The sequence below is a fragment of the Actinia tenebrosa genome, unplaced genomic scaffold (genome assembly GCF_029948245.1).
Source record: "Actinia tenebrosa isolate PJP-AT-01 unplaced genomic scaffold, QUT_ActTen_1.0 PGA_scaffold4__44_contigs__length_22323623, whole genome shotgun sequence".
NCBI lineage: Eukaryota > Metazoa > Cnidaria > Anthozoa > Actiniaria > Actiniidae > Actinia > Actinia tenebrosa.
Window position 1 is genome coordinate 13,652,328 of NW_028292581.1, and position 19,375 is coordinate 13,671,702.

The 19,375-nt window shown below is 40.3% G+C and overlaps 2 protein-coding genes across 2 annotated transcripts; both read left to right on the forward strand.

Annotated features, from left to right (window-relative positions):
• Positions 1 to 7,044: 7,044 nt before the first annotated feature.
• LOC148907145 (52 kDa repressor of the inhibitor of the protein kinase-like) lies at positions 7,045 to 10,796 on the forward strand. The gene is made up of 3 exons (XM_089036804.1): positions 7,045 to 7,444; positions 7,898 to 7,957; positions 8,410 to 10,796. The coding sequence occupies exons 1-3, from the start codon at positions 7,045 to 7,047 to the stop codon at positions 10,794 to 10,796; spliced, it is 2,847 nt and encodes a 948-aa protein (XP_088892930.1).
• Positions 10,797 to 11,542: 746 nt separating this feature from the next.
• On the forward strand, positions 11,543 to 17,858 carry LOC148907146 (uncharacterized). The gene is made up of 2 exons (XM_089036353.1): positions 11,543 to 11,949; positions 17,669 to 17,858. Exons 1-2 carry the CDS (start codon positions 11,638 to 11,640, stop codon positions 17,738 to 17,740), a joined length of 384 nt encoding a protein of 127 aa, XP_088892479.1. The 5' UTR covers positions 11,543 to 11,637; the 3' UTR covers positions 17,741 to 17,858.
• Positions 17,859 to 19,375: the final 1,517 nt, after the last annotated feature.

Consider the following 19,375-nt stretch of genomic DNA (forward strand, 5'->3'; position numbering starts at 1 on the left):
AATCATGGGAAATATTTGTATCCAACGAGTAAAGCTTTTGACCCAAACTGCAGCAGTTGAGGATGCTCAGAGGAGGTGAACTTGTAACTGGTAGAAGATTTCAAGTCCATCAACAGTTATCAAGCGGTTAAAACAAGTAAAATGTATCTACCCATAATCCTTGTCGGTCTCATCTTTGTAGCTTTTCAGATGACAAACTTTAATGAAATAAGTGTATACAATACTTTCACTGGAATTCTTTTATAACAATTGTTACTGAGTTAGACTGAATGGAAAGTCACTGGGAGTAATTTTCTTACTATAAATAGTAATGTATAATTTCATAACGGCTGGTATGAATCTGATGGTTTAACCTTGGAATATCCATGTTTACTGCTCAGCTGTTGTACCTTGTTTTTGTTTAATCAAAGTTTGCCATATTCTAATAATATTATACCTTATACAGCTTCTCGGACCTATTCTGATTTGCAGTGTTTTGATAAACAGCTGAGTTGTTTTATAAAGGAAGGAAGAAGGAAGTGCTCGCTTTTTTAACCCCCTAAAGAAATGCGGAATTCTAGGTGCCATTCATAATTCATTTAGGAGTTATGTAGCGATTATGCAAATGTTATTCTTAGGAGAAATAATGACGTCATAGCTGCCACGTTGGATAACCAATAACGTCAAGACTTTTTGTTGGTTTCTTTTAATACATTGTCGACTATGTCTTTCAAGCCTTTATTAGGAATACATGTAAGCTAGTCTAGATCTAAATGGAGTTTAAGTTTGATAAATCAGTACGAACTAAAATGTTCTGGTTTGGTGATCACGTCGAAGGAACTGGCTTTTACGATCGTGATTTTTTATCGGTCCATTGACTTAGAAACACTCCAAGAATACCCATGCGGTACCGAATGTCACTACTAATGGTTTTTCTAGATTTACTAAAACTATGTCAATGATGCTTTTTCATATGAGCCGTATCTGCTCGGGCGCGCGCTCATAAAAAAACCTTCGCAAATGGCGTGAACCCATAATTTGCAACTTTTAAAATAGAGCGATGGTACTTAATCCGTGAAATAAAAACAAAATAAATATTAACTAATAGTCGCAATTTAGTTCCTATTTAGTCGATATCACTCAAGTGAATCAATCTACATATGAATACACATGAGACATCAAATACACAAGTAACATGTTAGTCATTGATAGTCATAGCATTGATGAACAAATGAGTAACATGTTTCTTGTGTATTTGATGTCTCCTGTGTATTCATATGTAGATTGATTCACTTGAGTAATATCCACTAAATAGGCACTAAATTACGACTATTAGTTAATAACTATTTTGCTTTTATTTCACGGATTAAGTACCATCGCTCTATCTTTTTTATTTAGGGTCATATGATAAAATACTCAGTCAATAAGTACATATTATTTTTGAAGGACCTCTCAAAATTATTCCTAAATTTTCCTACATGATAAGTCTATTTCATGTGTTACCTAATGGACGACTTAGTCAATTGAAACCCCACCCCCAGACCCACGAGACAGAATGGATAAATTAGTGTTAAATTTAGCACTTTCTTCCGGTCCCCGCATAAAGATATACCGTTAAGGTTTCACAATAAGATAACAGTCGCTGTTTTGTTTGAAATTTTGGAACTTATTTTATGGATAGAATGACTGAATTATTGATAAGATTAGTAAGATTTATCTTTATCAGTTAGGCAAACAACTCAACTTATTACTAGATGTGGAAATAATGTATTTTTCTCACATAAAGAGGTCCTTTAAACGTAGCCAACTATGTCCCTTTGACACAGTCTATTAGAACAAACCCATTAGTATATTAGTGACATTTTTAGGTAGTTTCGTAGCACATGAGAGAGTGCTGTTCGAGTGTTTTTAACTCAATGAACCGATAACAATTGAATCGTTTTAATAACAAAGATGTAAATAAATTATTCCATAATCTCGATAGTCTATATTGATTTACTTATTGTATAGGAATAATGTATTTTTCTCACATAAAGAGGTCCTTTAAACGTAGGCAACTATGTCCCTTTGACACAGTCTAGTAGAACAAACCTACTTTAATTTCCTACTTTAATTTAGTTCAAACTTCACTTTATTATATATAACTTTTTATGTGTATTGAATCTATTTTAGTTTGCTACTTTTCCCCTTGTAAGTTCTTATTTGAAAGTATTATATAGCTTCAAGGTGCAGAAATATTCTCTTAACCCTTTTGGGTTGTTTTCTTCTGCTCCTCCCAGTTAATTTTTTAATATAGTGATCGGTAAAGTATAAAATTCTCATTCTGGGAAATAAAAAAACCTTGAAACATTGAAACATTGAAACCTATTATATTAGTGACATTCTTAGGTAGTTTCGTAGCACATGAGAGAGTGCTGTTCGAGTGTTTTTAACTCAATGAACCGATAACAATTGAATCGCTATAATGACAAAGATGTAAATAAAATATTCCATAATCATGGTATTGATGTTTTTCCTGTGTTTATTATTATCATAAAAATAACCACATTTTTGAACGAAAAACTACTTTTTTTTAAACACAATCAATTAGAACTGCTATGGCTATAGCACTAGGTCTGCTTCTATCAATAACATTCGAGTCCCAAAAATGAAACACAATTCAGGACTTCGAGCATTTCATGCTAGCTCAATCAATTTATGGAACTCAATTTAGACTCTTCTATAAGAACACCAAAGAACTAGTCGTCACTATTACATTATTTTTTATCTAAGAATTCTAAATTAGATCACTATTTCAAAGATCAAGGGCAGAGCTGTGGCGTGTAGTCCGCGCATTCCTAGACATAAAATATTCATCTATTGGAAAATCAAAACTGCCATTTTCACCTTTAAAGTGCTACTTGGAGGAAAATCGCTCCAAAATCAAAAACTCTTTCATTTGAGCTGAAACTTTGCTGAAATAATCTTTGATACATTAATAATCACTCACTGAAATATCTTTTTGATATTCGAAAGAAAAGTGCCTATATTTTATGGTTGATTTTCGTCCGCCATTAATTTGTTTGTCTCACGGCCAAAGAGTCATTATGTACAGCGGTTTCTCTCTGTGACGTCATACATGCAACACATTCAAGTTAGCGTCGCTTTGACCATACATTTCTCGTTCGATTATCTGAACTTTATTTGATGTTTTATACGTGTTATCGTGAAAAGAATGAACTCAGTAAACTTTTTTTTAAAGCTTTGATACCTTTTCAAATGGTGGAAAGTCCTTTGGACGCTCTCTTTGTCAATCCTGAAGAGTTAGAACCAGTTGCTACCAACGAAGAAGTTAGTATCGTGTATAAGAGAGAAGATGAAGCCGAACTAGAAGAAGAAGCAATAGTTGCGTATTGGTTTTCATAAGAATTCCTTACTTTCATTCCATGATTTGTATTTGCTACATTCTGTCCGTGATATAAAGATCTTAAATTTGAAGTTTCAATATAATCTAACAGCTATTGATGTTATGAAAATATGTGATTGCGTTGTGATGTGAAGATTTGTGATAATTACTTAGATCTGTATGCCAAATAATTTAGAATGTGAGATCATAATTCTCCTGATTTTTATTTTTTTAATTATTTATTTTATTTATTTAGCTTCGCCATTCAAACACTCACACATGAACCCACTCACACATACACACGAGAATAATTATATACATAAACCACTACAGCGTGTGCCAATCACACTGGTCCCTCACATATTAACATTAATTTAAAAAAGGTTCGTTTGAAACAAAGTTATTTTGTCCTTTTTTTTTTTTTTTTTTTTGTCCTTTTTCTCTTGATGATCCTTGATGATCCTTGATTATCCTTATTATTGACAGAAAGGTTAATAGCAGCATGATGGGGCGCTCTGCAATCCTCGGGGAGTGTTACATTTTATACAGATGGTTTTCCATGACCGAGGATCTTCCTGGTCAGAGAAGAGGTGCAGAGCGCGACGATAGTAGTCTATAAGAGATTTCTTGTAGATGGAAAGAGAAACATTCTTATTTCTTAGATTTTTCGGTAGGGCGTTCCACGTCCTGCATACTCTAATGAAGAAAGAGCGTTGGTCGTTCTGCATCTTTTCTGGGTGAATGTCACTGCTCTGTTGTTGCTTGATGCGGCCCTTGTTCTGCCTGTATCCCTTGTTGACGGTAGCACATCATTCTCTATGTCCACCAATCCATTAGTTGCTTTAAAAAAGAAGATGATGTCTAGCATTTCATGCCAATAAGAGATTGGCAACAGTTCGGTTAGTTCGAGTCTTTCCTTGTATTCTATGTCGCAGCGGAATGGAAGCTTGAGCACATACTTGGTTGCTCGGCGTTGTATGCGTTCCACTTGTTTGATGAGAGTCTGACTGAAGAGACCATACTTGGGTAGCGTATCCCAGATGGGGACGTACGATAGCCAAGTACAACGTGCGGTGAGTTCTTGTGTTCTTAATGTCCCTGGAGGAGCGGTAGAAGAAACCTAGGAGCTTGTTGGCTTTGGCGCATTGCTCACTGACCTGTTTGGACCACGTAAGATCACTTGAAATGCTAACCCCAATATCTCTATCGGAGTAGCAGCTTTCTAAATTATCGCCTTTGATGAAATACGATGACTGTGTAGGTTTCCGCTTACGTGTGATCCGCTGACACTTGCTCTTTTTGCGGTTGAATAGGAGACCGGACGATTCTGACCAGTTAGCCAGGTTCATGAGGTCGGTCTGCAGAGCGGCGGCGTCTGTAATGGAGTCGATCCTTTTATATATCTTGGTATCATCAGCATAACAGGCAATGTTTGATGACATGACGATATCTGGTAAGTCGCTGACAAACAGCAAGAACAACATCGCTCCAAGAATAGACCCTTGTGGCACACCTGATGTCACTGGTAGTTCATTTGAAGTGGATCCGAGGATGGTAACACGCTGTCGTCGGCTAGTTAGATATGAGCGAAACCAGTCGTGTAGCCTGCCAGCGATGTTGAAACGGTGCAGCTTATCAAGCAAGAGGGCATGGTCGACTTTGTCGAAAGCCTTGCTCATGTCGAGGTAGATCACGTCTGTTTGCTTGCCATTGTCCAGTTGTGAGCCGATGTAGTTTAGTACGGTTGTTAATTGGGTAACGCACGACCTGCCAGGTATAAATCCATTTTGGACACTTTGATAAGGTGGTGTATGTGGTCTTTCAGACCTGCTAACACGCAGCGCTCAGATTTGCTACAGAACGTTTATTATTTGCTCCACAATGTTTATTATGCATTTAATAGGTAAAAACATACGATTATCTAATATCATCTTTGTAAAAAAAAAAAAAAAAGTCAAAGGTTTCTTATTTATTACTCGCCCGACAGCGGCGTCTGTCACTCAGCTCGTAGATTTTGCTTTTGTGGCTTTTGTGTCGGATGTCTCGCGGACCCAATTTGTGAGGTTGCTCTTTGCGCTTGTATGTAAATATACCTTGAAAAGTTGTTGTCCTTAGAATGATTCGAATAAATCCCGAATCTCTCTTTCACTTCGCGCGATGGAGCCGCTAGAATAACTCCCATGCGTCCTGAACTTTTTTACTGGAACTTAAAGCCTATGAAATTACAAGCTCACTTCTAGACAGATGTTCGGATCATCTTCACGGGAAGGAGACAAACGAAGGATTGTTGTTGAGGGCGTCTTCTCCGCCTTTCTTGATGTCACCTCGGGAGTCCCTCAAGGTAGCGTAATCGCTCCTCATCTTTTCTTCCTGCATGCTAATGACCTTCCGGCCGCATCTATTAACAGCACAGTTGCCATGTTTGCAGATGACAGAAAGTGTTATCACGCTATCCGTAGCCCTTCTGATAGGGACCTCCTCCAGGTGGATCTCTCTGCAATTTATGATTGGTCTTTCTCATGGGAACTCAAATTTAATTCCTCAAAGTGCTTTCTTCATAGGTTTTCACGCAAACGCACTGTGCCAGACTACAGCTATCACCTTAACCTGGAACCAATGTGCCGTTTCTCAAAGTGACCTTGGGTTTCTTGTTAGCAACGACCTAAAATGGTCCAATGCTAACAAAATGCTCGGCTTTTTACGCCGGAATTGTAGCAACATGACTAGCGTTCGCTGTCGTCGACTTCTCTATCTAAGTCTTGTCAGGTCGCACCTAGCTATCTTACGGTAGTGAACTCTGGGCACCTCAGTACTCTTCTCGTCATCTTATTCGCTTAGTTGTTCACGAGAAGGCGCAGAATCAGAACTCGAATGATTTTTATTTTGATGACGTCAAGAAAATATCATTCGCACGCGTTATCTTTTTTCCGGTAATAATTCAAAAACTAGACAGTAAAATGTCTTCGAAATCATATGTTCTTTTTATTATATACCTATACGATAAAAATTTTACGAAATTATTCAAAAAAGTTTATTCTAATCTATACACATTTTAGCTCTAAAAACTGTACACTTATCTAGTTAACTATATCTGAGGATTTGTATTTCTATTGAATTCAGCTATCTACAGGGTTTCCATATACAGTGGCGGATCCAGGGGTAGTGCGACGGGGTCCGCTGCACCCGTTTTTTTTTTTCAATTTTTTTTTTTAATTTTTTAATTTTTTATTTTTTGGTTTGAATTTTTGGATATCAAGGAAAGAATATTTTGTAAATTTTTATTAAAAAGATTACAGAAGTTTTGGGTTGTATCCTGTAGTTATAGCTTGTTTTTGGCGTCGCACTGGTAGCTCGAGTACTCCAAACAGTTCGAGCCATCGCCTTTCCGGCCCGATCCCCGACCAACTGTTTGGACTACCTGTGTTGAAATACAGCGCGCATGCGTAGTCTACTTACAGTCTTGTCAGAACTGAACCACCATATTGGAATTCCCGAAAATCAAATTAATCAATGTAATCAGATGAGCAAGCGAAAATCCAACGAAAAACTTCAAGCAATCACATCATTTTTCAAGAAAAAAAGCGAAGGTAAACAAAGATTGACAATATTATTTGTATTTTCATCTTATTCATCAACAAGAATATTGTCCTGAGTAAAGCTTGCCGCCAAAAGGACTCGTGATGGCTGAGATGTTGAGCTTATTTATCAACCATCGGTATATTTGCAAACAGCACTTCGAATCTCTTCTCGTGGAGCTCACACTTAACAAGGACAATCCTGAAACTGACATTTATAATCTAAGATATCTGATAACTGTTAAAATTGTGGAGCATTTCATGACTGGAGAAACACATATACCAGGCTTGGTTCACCCAATTATTCGGCCATTTCTTGGAAGGCCGGATGAAATTGGAACCGTATTGTACGATGGCATGACGATTTCCCTACCAGGAAAAGAGGAGATAATAAATCCGCGAAATCAATTAGTGGAAGGTGGAGACGTGTTTATACGCTTCGAAGACACAGATGAGTGGGAGCCGTCAGACAATGAGTCAAGTGACTGTGATACAGAGATTTTAAGTGACAGCGAGTAAACATATACATCCGGTTATCGTTTACTTAATGACAGCTAGAGATGAAAAAACATCGTTAGTACTAGTTTTTAAACTTTGTTTTATAATCACAAAGGATGTCGTTTAGAGTGTTGTGTTAACTTTGTTGTTTTATAATAAGTTTTACATTAAGAATGCAATTGCAATTGGGGTGCTGCATAATCATTACCGTAAATGATCTATTAGACGCCTATTAAATTTTCGTATACGAAGGGTGCCGTGGGCGTTTAATAGATAAGAGGCGTTTGTTACTTTAGAGAGGGGCGTTTATTAGACAGTGGGCGTCTAATAGATCATTTACGGTACATGAATTATCTCTAGTAAATAGGTCTATTATAGAATTATACTCCCAAAGATTTTGAATTTATTATGCACACCAGCATGATTCGCTGAATTTTCACATTCAAACATTTAATTATAGATGAAGAAACAAATGCAAGTTTTAAGAAAAATGTAACGACACCATCATCAGATCAGGACAGTAAGTGCAATCCTAGACAGTGACTTGCTCCAAGTCTCTCGCGCTGCTTACTCTAGAGCGGCGCGATCACGGATGGCGAAATTACCGAACAATGAACCGTTATTCCGATTGGAAATCTCTTCGGAATAACGATAACTTTTCGGAAAAACGTCGTTCGTCGTTCGGGAGTAAAGAGCAAGAAAGACTTGGAGCAACTCTTGTGCAATCCTAACAAATTAGTTAAAAAATAATGTAACCACACACTTTGCTGTAATTATTTGGAGCACTTTGACTCTTAAATTTTAGAGTTAGCACTTAGTTAGGTATGAGCGCAATAAAGAAAAAAATGTATAATTTCCAGAGTCTACGCTTTATCAATTTGTCAGATTTAATATTTATTGTATTCAAGTGTCGTTTAAAAGTATTAAATGTCCCCATTTTGAAAGTATTTTCACATTCTATACTGTTTATAGATCCTAGTGGGGAGATTTCCATGGACGAGGAAGTCAGTAGTATTTCGTTGCCTTGTAAATCGTATGATATTGGTTTGCTCTTTGAGTCACATACTGACATTCGAAGCATCAGTAGAGACGATTTATACAACATTCTTACCAAAGAGCCTGATCCCAATGTATCGTCTTACCCGCGTACACGGCTTTGTAACACGTCATCCACTTTACGGCAGTTTCAACCGTCTTGGCTGTTAAAACACCCTTGGGTTCACTATAGTTCTCACATTGACGGTGTATTCTGTCGTGCTTGCGCAATGTTTGCTCCAGAGCAAGTAAAAGCACGTGGTGCTGGTTGCTTTGTGAATAAACCTTATAAACAATGGAATAACGTATGCGAAAAGATGAACGGCCATGCAACACAAGATTACCATTTAACTTCTATGGCGAAAATGGCTGAATTTCTTTCTCGTTACAAAAACCCTTCGCAAGCAATCAACAACATCTTAGACAGCGAAGCCCAGAAAACAATTGAAAAAAATAGACGGGTAATTCAATCATTATTAAAGATTGTAATGTTGTGTGGGAAACAAGGCTTTGCACTACGTGGACACCGCGACGATAAAATATGCTGGACGGAGCAAGAAGAGGATAAACATTCAGCTGAAGGTAACTTTATTGAACTTGTTCGTTTTCGGGCAGAGACGGATCAAGTGCTCGCTAAACACCTGGAAAATGCGCCACGCAATGCGAAATATACATCGAAAACCATACAAAATCAACTAATTGAAGTTATTGGCAAGAATATCCAGAAGGATATACTGGACGAAGTAAAGGAAGCAAAGTACTACACCGTAATAGCAGATGAAGTAACGGATGTCTCAAACAGAGAGCAGATGTCACTATGCCTCCGCTATGTTTTTGATTCTGCCGTTAAGGAAGTATTTGTGGACTTCGTTGAAGTAGAAAGAATCACTGGTGAGACATTGGCAAAATCTATTTTGCAATGGCTGACAAGCAATGGTTTGTCTTTGGCCAATCTCAGAGGTCAATGCTATGATGGTGCTTTCAATATGTCAGGCGCAAAGTCAGGATGCAAATCAATTATACAAGAGAAGGCCCCTCTGGCAATTTACTTTCACTGCGCAGCTCATCGATTAAATCTTGCTGTAGTTTCTGCCTGCAAAGTTCAAGAATTCAAGAACGCAGAGTCGTATGTTGGTGAAATTGCTAGGTTCTTTGGCTACTCAGCAAAGAGGCAGCGTCTTTTGGACAGAGTTCTTGAATTAAAGAATCCACAAGGAACAAAAGCAAAGAAGCTAAAGGATGCTTGCCGAACGCGTTGGGTTCTACGCATTGATGCTTACATTGTTTTCGTAGAAATGCTTCCCGCCATCCATACAGCATTAGAGGCCATGGTGTACCCAAACCAACATGAAGAGCTCGGTACAAACTGGGTGTGGGATAGCGAAACTGTGACAAAGGCAAATGGATTTTTGTTTCAAATTGAGTCATCGACATTCCTTTTATGCATCATGATTCTCCAGCAGGTCCTTTTCTTACTGAGAGAACTAACAGTTAAGCTGCAGATGCAAGCAATTGATGTTGCATATGCATACCGGCAAGTACATTCTCTTGTATCTACACTAACAACTATGAGAGAAAAGTCTGAAGCAGAGTTTAAGAAGATTTTCCAGGAGACGACAAGGCTTGGACAACATTTCTATGGAGAGGAGTTCCAGCTGGAGAAGCCTAGAATTGTGAGACGGCAGATGAATAGAAACAATCATAACGTATCTAGCTCAGAAGATTATTTCCGAGTTACATTGTATAATGAGTTCATCTCGCATGTGATTGCCGAGCTGCAGGAACGATTTGTACATAACCCTGCTCATGATGTTACACTTAGCCTACTTTTCCTTCTTCCAAGTGAATGCATCAATAAAGAAGACGATGCTGAGCTTCCAGTAAAACTTGCTGAAACGGTTAAATTCTATAATGATGATCTGCCTTATTCGCAAATGTTTCCAACAGAGTATAAGATGTGGATTCGAAAGTGGAAACAGCAATCAAACGGCAATCCTTCTAAGGTTCCAAATAAATTGGCTGATGCCTTTCAATCCTGTAGCAGTTTGCAGTTCCCAAATATACACATATTGCTTCAACTGGCTTTAACTCTACCCATTACTTCATGTGAAAGCGAGAGAAGTTTCAGTCAGCTGAAACTTATTAAGACTGATAGGCGTTCAACGATGTCAGGGAATAGGCTATCTGGTTTGGCCCTGATGAAAGCTCATCAAAGTCTTTGCAACAAACTAGCTTTTGATGACAATAAAATGGTAGAGCTGGTAAAAGCTTTCGAGCAATTCCATCCCCGAAAGATGAGGTTGTCCTTTGTTTTGGGCGATTGAATAAGGTAAGGGCCACCTGAAAATTATCATTTATGGTAACGGTGTTACCCTGTCTAATAAAGTTGTTATTATTATTATTATTATTATTATTATTATTATTATTATTAAGACAAATTTTATAATTTTTATTCAAACTAACAGCGCTTATATAGTAGGTAAAAGCAACGAAACAATTAATACTTTGACATCATATGACGTCAATATGACGTCATAGCAATCTATTCCCCGATCTGGACCCCGTTTTGAAAAACCCTGGATCCGCCACTGAATTCATTACTAAACATTTTAATATTGCACATCTTTTAAGATGACACTAGACTTATGAAAAGAACTAGTAACCATTTATTAAAAGATATATAGCTCCCCAAGTCCATGCAATCGTCTGCATATTATTTTACAATAAACGTTTGTGATTGATAAGACCTAAGTTTGATTTAGTATACAGATTGATTTTTAACGATAGCTATTTTTCAATCTCTTCTACCTAGTTGTAACATATATTCTTTGTGTTTTCGATTTTTTATATTTTCACTTTTTATTCCTTTACATTGTCATTTCAAGAAATGATTAGATTTCTGAAGGAATTATCAGGGAAAAGAGGACCCATATTTCTGTGAACGTTTTCGGTGGATATTAACAAATTATAGGGTAATAGGTACACATAGCGTAGAATTCCTTCAACCTGCAGCTATTTATCAGTTCATTTAATTATTTTATTTTATTTTTCGACCGTGCAAATTTTTTATATCAATTGTCTCATTGGCTTCAGGTCCAAACGATCCCTGCAGAAAGTATGCTGTCCTAAACCAACTGAACCGAAGACAGTCCAAACCCAGGGGAAATGCACGGCCGATTTGCGACCAGAAAGGCTTTGCCACCCGTTGGTATCGATTCACGGGTCTTGCAGGTAACAGAATGCCAAACAGAGCTCCACCTGTCAATCGCTGTGGTACCCATGCTTCTGGTTGGATGGTGGGAAGCTATCCTGCAGTTGGCCAGACAGTCGCTCGTAAAGTGTGTTATCATTGGTCAAAGAACAAATGCAAATGGAATAACCCCATCAAAGTCAAGAACTGCGGTCGATACTATGTGTTCTACCTACGCCCGACCCCAGTCTGTCACCTTCGCTACTGCGGCAACGCATAAACAAACAGTAAGTGCTATACTGATACTTGTATAGTGCAATTCTTTTAGTGGCGCGGCTAGAAAGGGAGCGGCCATGAAATTTAGACCAATTAGTCCGCTCATAGGTTCTGAAACTCAATTGTCAAGATTGGCTTACACACTTCATCAAAAACCCTGGATCAATAGATTTCGGATTATTTTTTCTTCTCATAAAGTGTATATATAATATATATCTGTGGATAAGGTTTACACTATTTATAACATTTAAACTCATCGTTAATGATGAGCTTGGCGTTAGGTGCATATTCGGTGGGATGGGCGGAGCCAGGCACAAATTAGCGGTAACCATGGTCACCCTGTCACCACCCACCGAACACCTGTCACATTGACCGCGATCAGTCAATGGAATACTTACCTCTACTTACCTGTACCAGTGGTAGGGATGGCGGGCGGGAAATTAAACTCGTGTTGTAGCGTAATAGCGTAATAGCGTAATAGCGTCGTATAGCAAGTGCTAGCGATAGATAGCGATGGCGAATAAAGGTTCGCGTGGTTGGCATTAAGCTAGCGTGATCACGTGTGTAGCGTCTTATCGAATTTCGTAATGATAGCTATGATCCATATCTCATACAGGCCACAGAGATCGACTAGAATAGATTGCGACATGCTATAAACAACTTGCTAGCTGAGTCGATCAACGATCGCGTGAGGTAATAAATGCGTTGACAGCGGAGATAGCGGTATGCGTCCGGACAACGCTACTGCGAGATGTCATTGACCTCGAGTCTAACTTAGCCTAAATTACATTTAACCACATTTAAACTCATCGTTAATGATGAGCTTGGCGTTAGGTGCATATTCGGTGGGATGGGCGGAGCCAGGCACAAATTAGCGGTAACCATGGTCACCCTGTCACCACCCAATGGATTCTCCAAGGTGCTTGGAGGAGAGGGACAGGGAACCAGGACCTCCCCACCGAAGTGCACCAAGCACCAAGCTCAGGAACTGGCAACAAACAGGAGAGAGCGCAACAACGAACAAGACACATAAGCAGCAGGTTAAACAGTTTTCTTTTAATTGTTAATCTCATCTATCATTGCTGTCGTATAGAAGTTTATGACAACTGTTGCGTTACTTTGGCTAGCGCTTCGGCAGGAGTTCTGATGTAAGACAAATAGGCGGTACTGGTCCAGCGGCCTAGTGCTTGGATGAGATGGTCGGGGACGCCATTGCGAGCAGCGACTGTAGCCGCACCGATTCGAAAGCTGTGGCTAGAGAAATTGCCTGGTATACCGGCTGCTGCAAATATGCGTTTTAGCCAGGAGGACAGCAGCTCGCGCGATAAGGATTGGCCATTTTGAAGCATGAACAGAGGACCTTGGCAATTACCTCTCTTGTGCAGATAGGCACTCATCGCTGAGACCGCACATAGTGGCCAAGTGCCTAAGCCGATGTGCACGTGACAGCCTTCTCGGAAGGGATCCGTCTTAGATGCTTTTATCCATATTCGGAGACAGGAGGGTCGGTCTAACTTGTCGAAGGCCAAATCAGAAACTTGTAAATGGATGGCAGAGTCGAACTTTGAAATAAGGGGAACTGTAAATTCGGCGGATCTCAAAAAACCGAAGTAGGCCAGTGTGCAGGCAGCCCAAAACATGATGTGGTCAAAAGTTGCCAGGTCGAGGGCATTGTGTATGTGAAGCATGAGCGAGTCGGTGATGGGCAGGCGTTGCGAGGATGCCGAACCCTGTGCGCGTTTTATTCCGCGGAAGACCTGCTGAAGCCTGTGGCAGTTCGTCAGTGGATCGGCGAAACCCTGTTCAATGTGGAGGGATCGAATGGCAGACAAATAGACTTTAATGGATTTGTGCTGTATAGACTGTGACAAATGTGTGATAAAAAGGCAAAGAGTGCTTTCGTCCGTGGGGCACGTCACTGAGCCAAGCTGATTGCAAAAGTCGACGAACCTCCTTTGGGCTGACGCGTACGTACGACGTGTAGTTGGTGCGAGGCCGTTGAGTAGAAGTTCCTGGCATTGGCTGTCTAGTAGGGACCGGTTAATTGTGCGATGAGATGTGTTGGCAGTGGCGTAGCTTGTAGCTGCGCTGAAGGTGCTGCCCGTCTGAATTCCTGCCAATTAAAGCGAGACAATGCATCAGCAATCGAATTATCGATTCCGGGGATATGCTCGGATGAGAATGTAAAGCTAAACCGAGCTGCTGCGTACAGAAGGCTTCGGAGGAGCCGCATAAGAGCTGGAACTTTTGATGTTCTTTGGTTCAGGATGGCCACTACTGCTTCATTGTCTGAGCGGAAGAGCACGAGTCGTCTCGACCATTCGTGCCCCCACACATGGGCCGCTAGTACAATAGGAAAGAGTTCTTTGTACGCAATGGATTCTGTTTTCTGTGTCGCACGCCACCGACCGTTGAACCACGCCTGATTGTAGAACGCCCCATAGCCTATTGCTCCCGAGGCATCAGATATCACCTCTATGTCATGTACGACTGGGATGCCGGGGTAAAGCCAGAAGCTTACCCCGTTCCAGGAGTAGAGAAACTGGTACCACCATTCCAGATCGCGACGGAACTCCACGTTGAGTCGGATGGGATGCGCCGGGTTGCGAAAGCAGCGAAGCAGATCAATTAGGCGTCTGATGAAGGTGCGTCCGGGCCACACCACTTTGGCAGCGTGGTGAAGGTGGCCTATTAGCGACTCAAGCTCGCGCTTGTTGCAGTGTCGGCGCGACCGCCACCTGGTTATCAGCTGCTGCAGGTTCGAGAGTTTGTCTGCAGGCAAACGAGCAATTTGATTAATTGAATCTAATTCGATTCCTAAGACTACTAGAGTCGAAGCAGGTCCGATACATTTGTCCGGATGTAGGGGGAGGCCAAGGTCTTCGCACAACCGTACCGATGTGGTGAGATTGTGTGCGCATGCGTCCGAGCATGGGGGCCCCGCCATGACAAAATCATCTAAATAATGGACTAAGTGTGAAACTGCATAATTGTTAGCTAGAATCCATTCCACCATAGCGGCCACCGAATTGAATATAAATGGAGCTGAGCGAAGGCCAAAAGGTAGCGCAAGATCTACAAAGTATTTGTCTTTCCACCGCATGCCTAATAAATGTCTGTCGGATGGATGGATGGGGATATTACGATATGCTGATTCGACATCAAACTTAGCCATCATTGCACCGACGCCTAATTTGGACACCATTTTGACTATTTCGTCGACTGTGACGTACTGCAACGTAAATTCCTCACGGTTGATCCCATCGTTAACGCTATACCCCCTGGGCGATGATAAATCGACTATCAGCCTCCATTTACCCGGCTGCCCGCGCTTGGGAATTACTCCAAAACTGCTGATCTGCAAGTTAGGCAATGGAGGATGAACGAAGGGCCCTGCAACCCTACCCCGAAGGATTTCATTTTGAAGATAGCAATCAATCACCACTGGGTTTTGCATGGCGGATTGTTTGTTGTTTTTGGCCAATTTGAGCTTCATCGAGTGCTGAAAGCCGATGTGGAAGCCATCATGGATGCCATCTAAAACGTATGCCACCTTGACGGGGTCAGGGTGTAATTTTAACTCCCTTGCAAAGCAATCCACACGGAGAGGGGTAACCTCGGAGACAGAAGGGAGGCCACACAACGCTGAAATGAATACGCAAAGTCACACAACAGATGGTACAAAGACTTTGAATGAATTATACAATTAATGTGAACATTACAAAGCCGATTAGCCGCGAAGTAAGAGTAAATAAACATCAGCCCAGAGCGTAGATTATGGCGTGCCGATGACCTGAGCCATCAGGAGATAAGAGCTAAAATGTCACGGCGCGTCGCGCTGTCTCGTTGAGATAAACGAACTGACAGGAGACATGTTAAGTAGCGCTAAATGAAGTGACGTGACGTGTCAACATAGCAAGAACAAATATGCAAACAACGCCTCGGACCACGAACCGATAGCACGGAACAGAATACATGCCAAGAAACGGCACGCTATGGGAATTTTTTAAGACGCACAGTAGTATCAAATATAAGACTCCAGAAAGGCAATTCTGGTCACGGCAGTGTAGCATGATAACTAAGAGCTAATAAACTTGATAGGTATAACATAAACATGAGTTACCCATGACCGATAAACAAAATAATGACTAACAAAGCATGATATAAAAAACTTTTTGAAAGCTAGCGTCTTTTAGTTTTCAATTTATCTGCTGAAAGCTCGGGAGACGGAGTTCGTCGTTTTCGCTCCGTCTCAGTTTTTTCTTTGAAAAATTCCGGGCACTCTACGAGGCGGTGACGACCAGCACACGAAGAGCATTTGTGGGCAAAACGGCACAAGGAGAAGCGCGAGGAACATTGCCCTTTGTTCCATGAACGACAGATGACACCACTGCTGTTTGAACCCCTTGGTTGCTCCTCATCGCCATTGTGGGAAAAGCTAGCACGATGCGCTGGACCAGCCGTGTAGAAGCTATACAACTGCGTGTCGATGTTAGCCCAGTTGGTAAGGCTAGTCGCGGCCGCGTGCTCCCGAAAGGCCTTATCATAATTCAGCCAAGCTTTACCGCCGAACTGCCTGTACGTGCGTATGATGAGCAGCTTATAAAGCGATAGATCCTTCCAGCGGTGGGGGAAGTACTCAGACATAACCAGGGCGTAGCTAGTGAATGTCTCAATCCATGTAACTATGTCCTCGATCTTGCGTTTATTACGCTTAGGCCCAGCAGTCAAAACAATATGGCCGTCGAGGAACACTTGTGGCTCGGTTGCCGCCTCGACCAAATTGGACGGGATTAGCTCGCCTAAATCAAGGAACTTCCCGCTAACGATATGCGTGACTAATTTGGCCGGGACCGGAGAAGCACCAGGTCCAATAACAAAGGGCTGAACAACTGCTGGCGTTGCGAAGGTCTTTGACGACGTGAGGGAGCCAGATAAAACCGTAGTCGTTGAGCTGGGAGGACCGCCAACAGCTCCTAGCGAACGAGCTTGCGGGATAGGCAAAGTCACTATGCTAGCGGTACTAGTTGTATTTACGCTCGCGAGCGAGAACGTGTTTACAAAGTTTGGTACTAACACATTGGACGTACCTGGTGTGTCCTGGGCTGTTGACTGCAGTGGCAATACTGGTTGGCTTGTCGTTGCTGCAGGCGATTGCGAGATGGCCGTTTGCTGTGTAGCGGCAAGAACAGCCCTGACTACTTCGTCCACGAGCTCCCGTCGGTATTCCTGTGAGAGTGTCACGGTGGACGTTGATTGCGGAGTGCTGCTGAGCGGATTTCGTTCAGGAACCTCTTCGTTGAGGTTTGTCAGCGAACGTTTCGGTGGCATGATGAAAAATTAAATTAAACTCGTGTTGTAGCGTAATAGCGTAATAGCGTAATAGCGTCGTATAGCAAGTGCTAGCGATAGATAGCGATGGCGAATAAAGGTTCGCGTGGTTGGCATTAAGCTAGCGTGATCACGTGTGTAGCGTCTTATCGAATTTCGTAATGATAGCTATGATCCATATCTCATACAGGCCACAGAGATCGACTAGAATAGATTGCGACATGCTATAAACAACTTGCTAGCTGAGTCGATCAACGATCGCGTGAGGTAATAAATGCGTTGACAGCGGAGATAGCGGTATGCGTCCGGACAACGCTACTGCGAGATGTCATTGACCTCGAGTCTAACTTAGCCTAAATTACATTTAACCACATATAATTGCATGATTTTTCTTCACAGACACACGTGAACAGGATTGTCCTTGGAGTTCGACAATGGAACGACTTGAGGATACACACAAGAATCAGATAAACGGACTAGGAATGAAAATCTTTCGCCCCCATCCCTCACGAGAATAAGCTTTTTATAATAGCATTTAAGAATACTTTCCCCTGCGTTGAGTTCAAATTAAAGATTATTGTATTCATAATAGTGGTGTGTCATTTATATGGGTTGACTTTGCAACAATTAGATAGATAGATGTTTATATACTAATAAAATCAAATGGCAGAACATGCGCTAACTGAATTACGTAACTATTTACAAAGCAGCCTTGTGTCTCCTTTGGTAGATGGACTGTTCACTTCTAGGAAAAGAAAATCATTAAAATATTTAAAATCCTTTAAAAATAATAATAAATAATAGTCTTACATTTTTTGCGAGCGATGTTGAGATGTACCATCACATGACACTGGCATCAAATCAAATCAATCAAACATCAATCAAACATCATATTTAATTAATTTTTTTGAGGCGCTGTTTTACAATTTCCTTTAATTGATTTCAAATTACTTTATCAGAAAGCTACAATCTAAACTATCCATCACACAAAACCGTTTGTTGAACATTTTGTAGTTTATGTCATCGAGAAAAGGCTTAAGAAAATAACATGTGCATCATACAAAGCCATGTTTAACTTAGTTTAGTTTCGTTCAGTTTATTTGTTACAATATAAACATATACATTTCATAAGACTTGAGACATACAAATTTTGTGACTGGCGAAAAAAACAGAACTTTCGTCCCAATTGATTTCGTCCCAATTCGTCGTCGTGGTCTAAAAATTGACATCGTCAAACCTTCAAATAAGATGGAATACTCGCAAAGACTATTCATAACTTCTAAATTCAAGACTAAAAAGACGTTCTGTTTTGGCATCTACTCTGAAGAAAGTTGTAAAGACTTCCAAGATCAATAGGAAAGAGTTTGAGAACATTAATAATTTATGACATTTAAATAATTTTTTTTTTTGTCGCTATTTGCTTTCAAACCTTCAGATTCCACTATGGTAGAAATCTTTAATTTTTGCTTAAATTTATTGAGGAAAGTTTCACTTTTATCATACAAGTAAAAAACCAAAAACGAGCGCTGGAAAACTGCTTATTCTTTAACTTTTAAAGAATGAAGTATCAAAAAATATATATAAACGTTTCTGAAGTAACTGAAATCAACGAAGCCAATCACGTACCACTTGCTTTGTGCTTTAAGATGTATCCCTTAAAGTAAATTAAACATTTAAAAATAATTATTTTCATAAAATAGCAATAATGCTTGTTGTTTTTTCCATCTTCGTAACAAAAAAGTGTTGAAACCGTCAATAGCACAGCGCAACCGAGACGTCATAAAAACGAAGACAAAGGCGAAATTCGGACAAACAAACTTACAAGTTTACTTTCAGCAGATAATTTTCACAGCCGATCGCAGTTGATCTTAGTTTACATGGGTTATTATTGTAACTTTAAGTAAAAGTAATAAAATCGGTTCGTATAATCCTCGTAGCGGTTAAACAGAATGCAATGTTTGTCCGAATCTTTAAGCTAATTTTAGAATCAACGCGCTGCGCTATTAACACATCGTTTATATTGTTTGTTTCATTTGTGTATGTTGAACAACAGTGTAACGGATGGACTTTCTCAACTTGTCAATCATGTTGTAGTTTCGCTAAAAT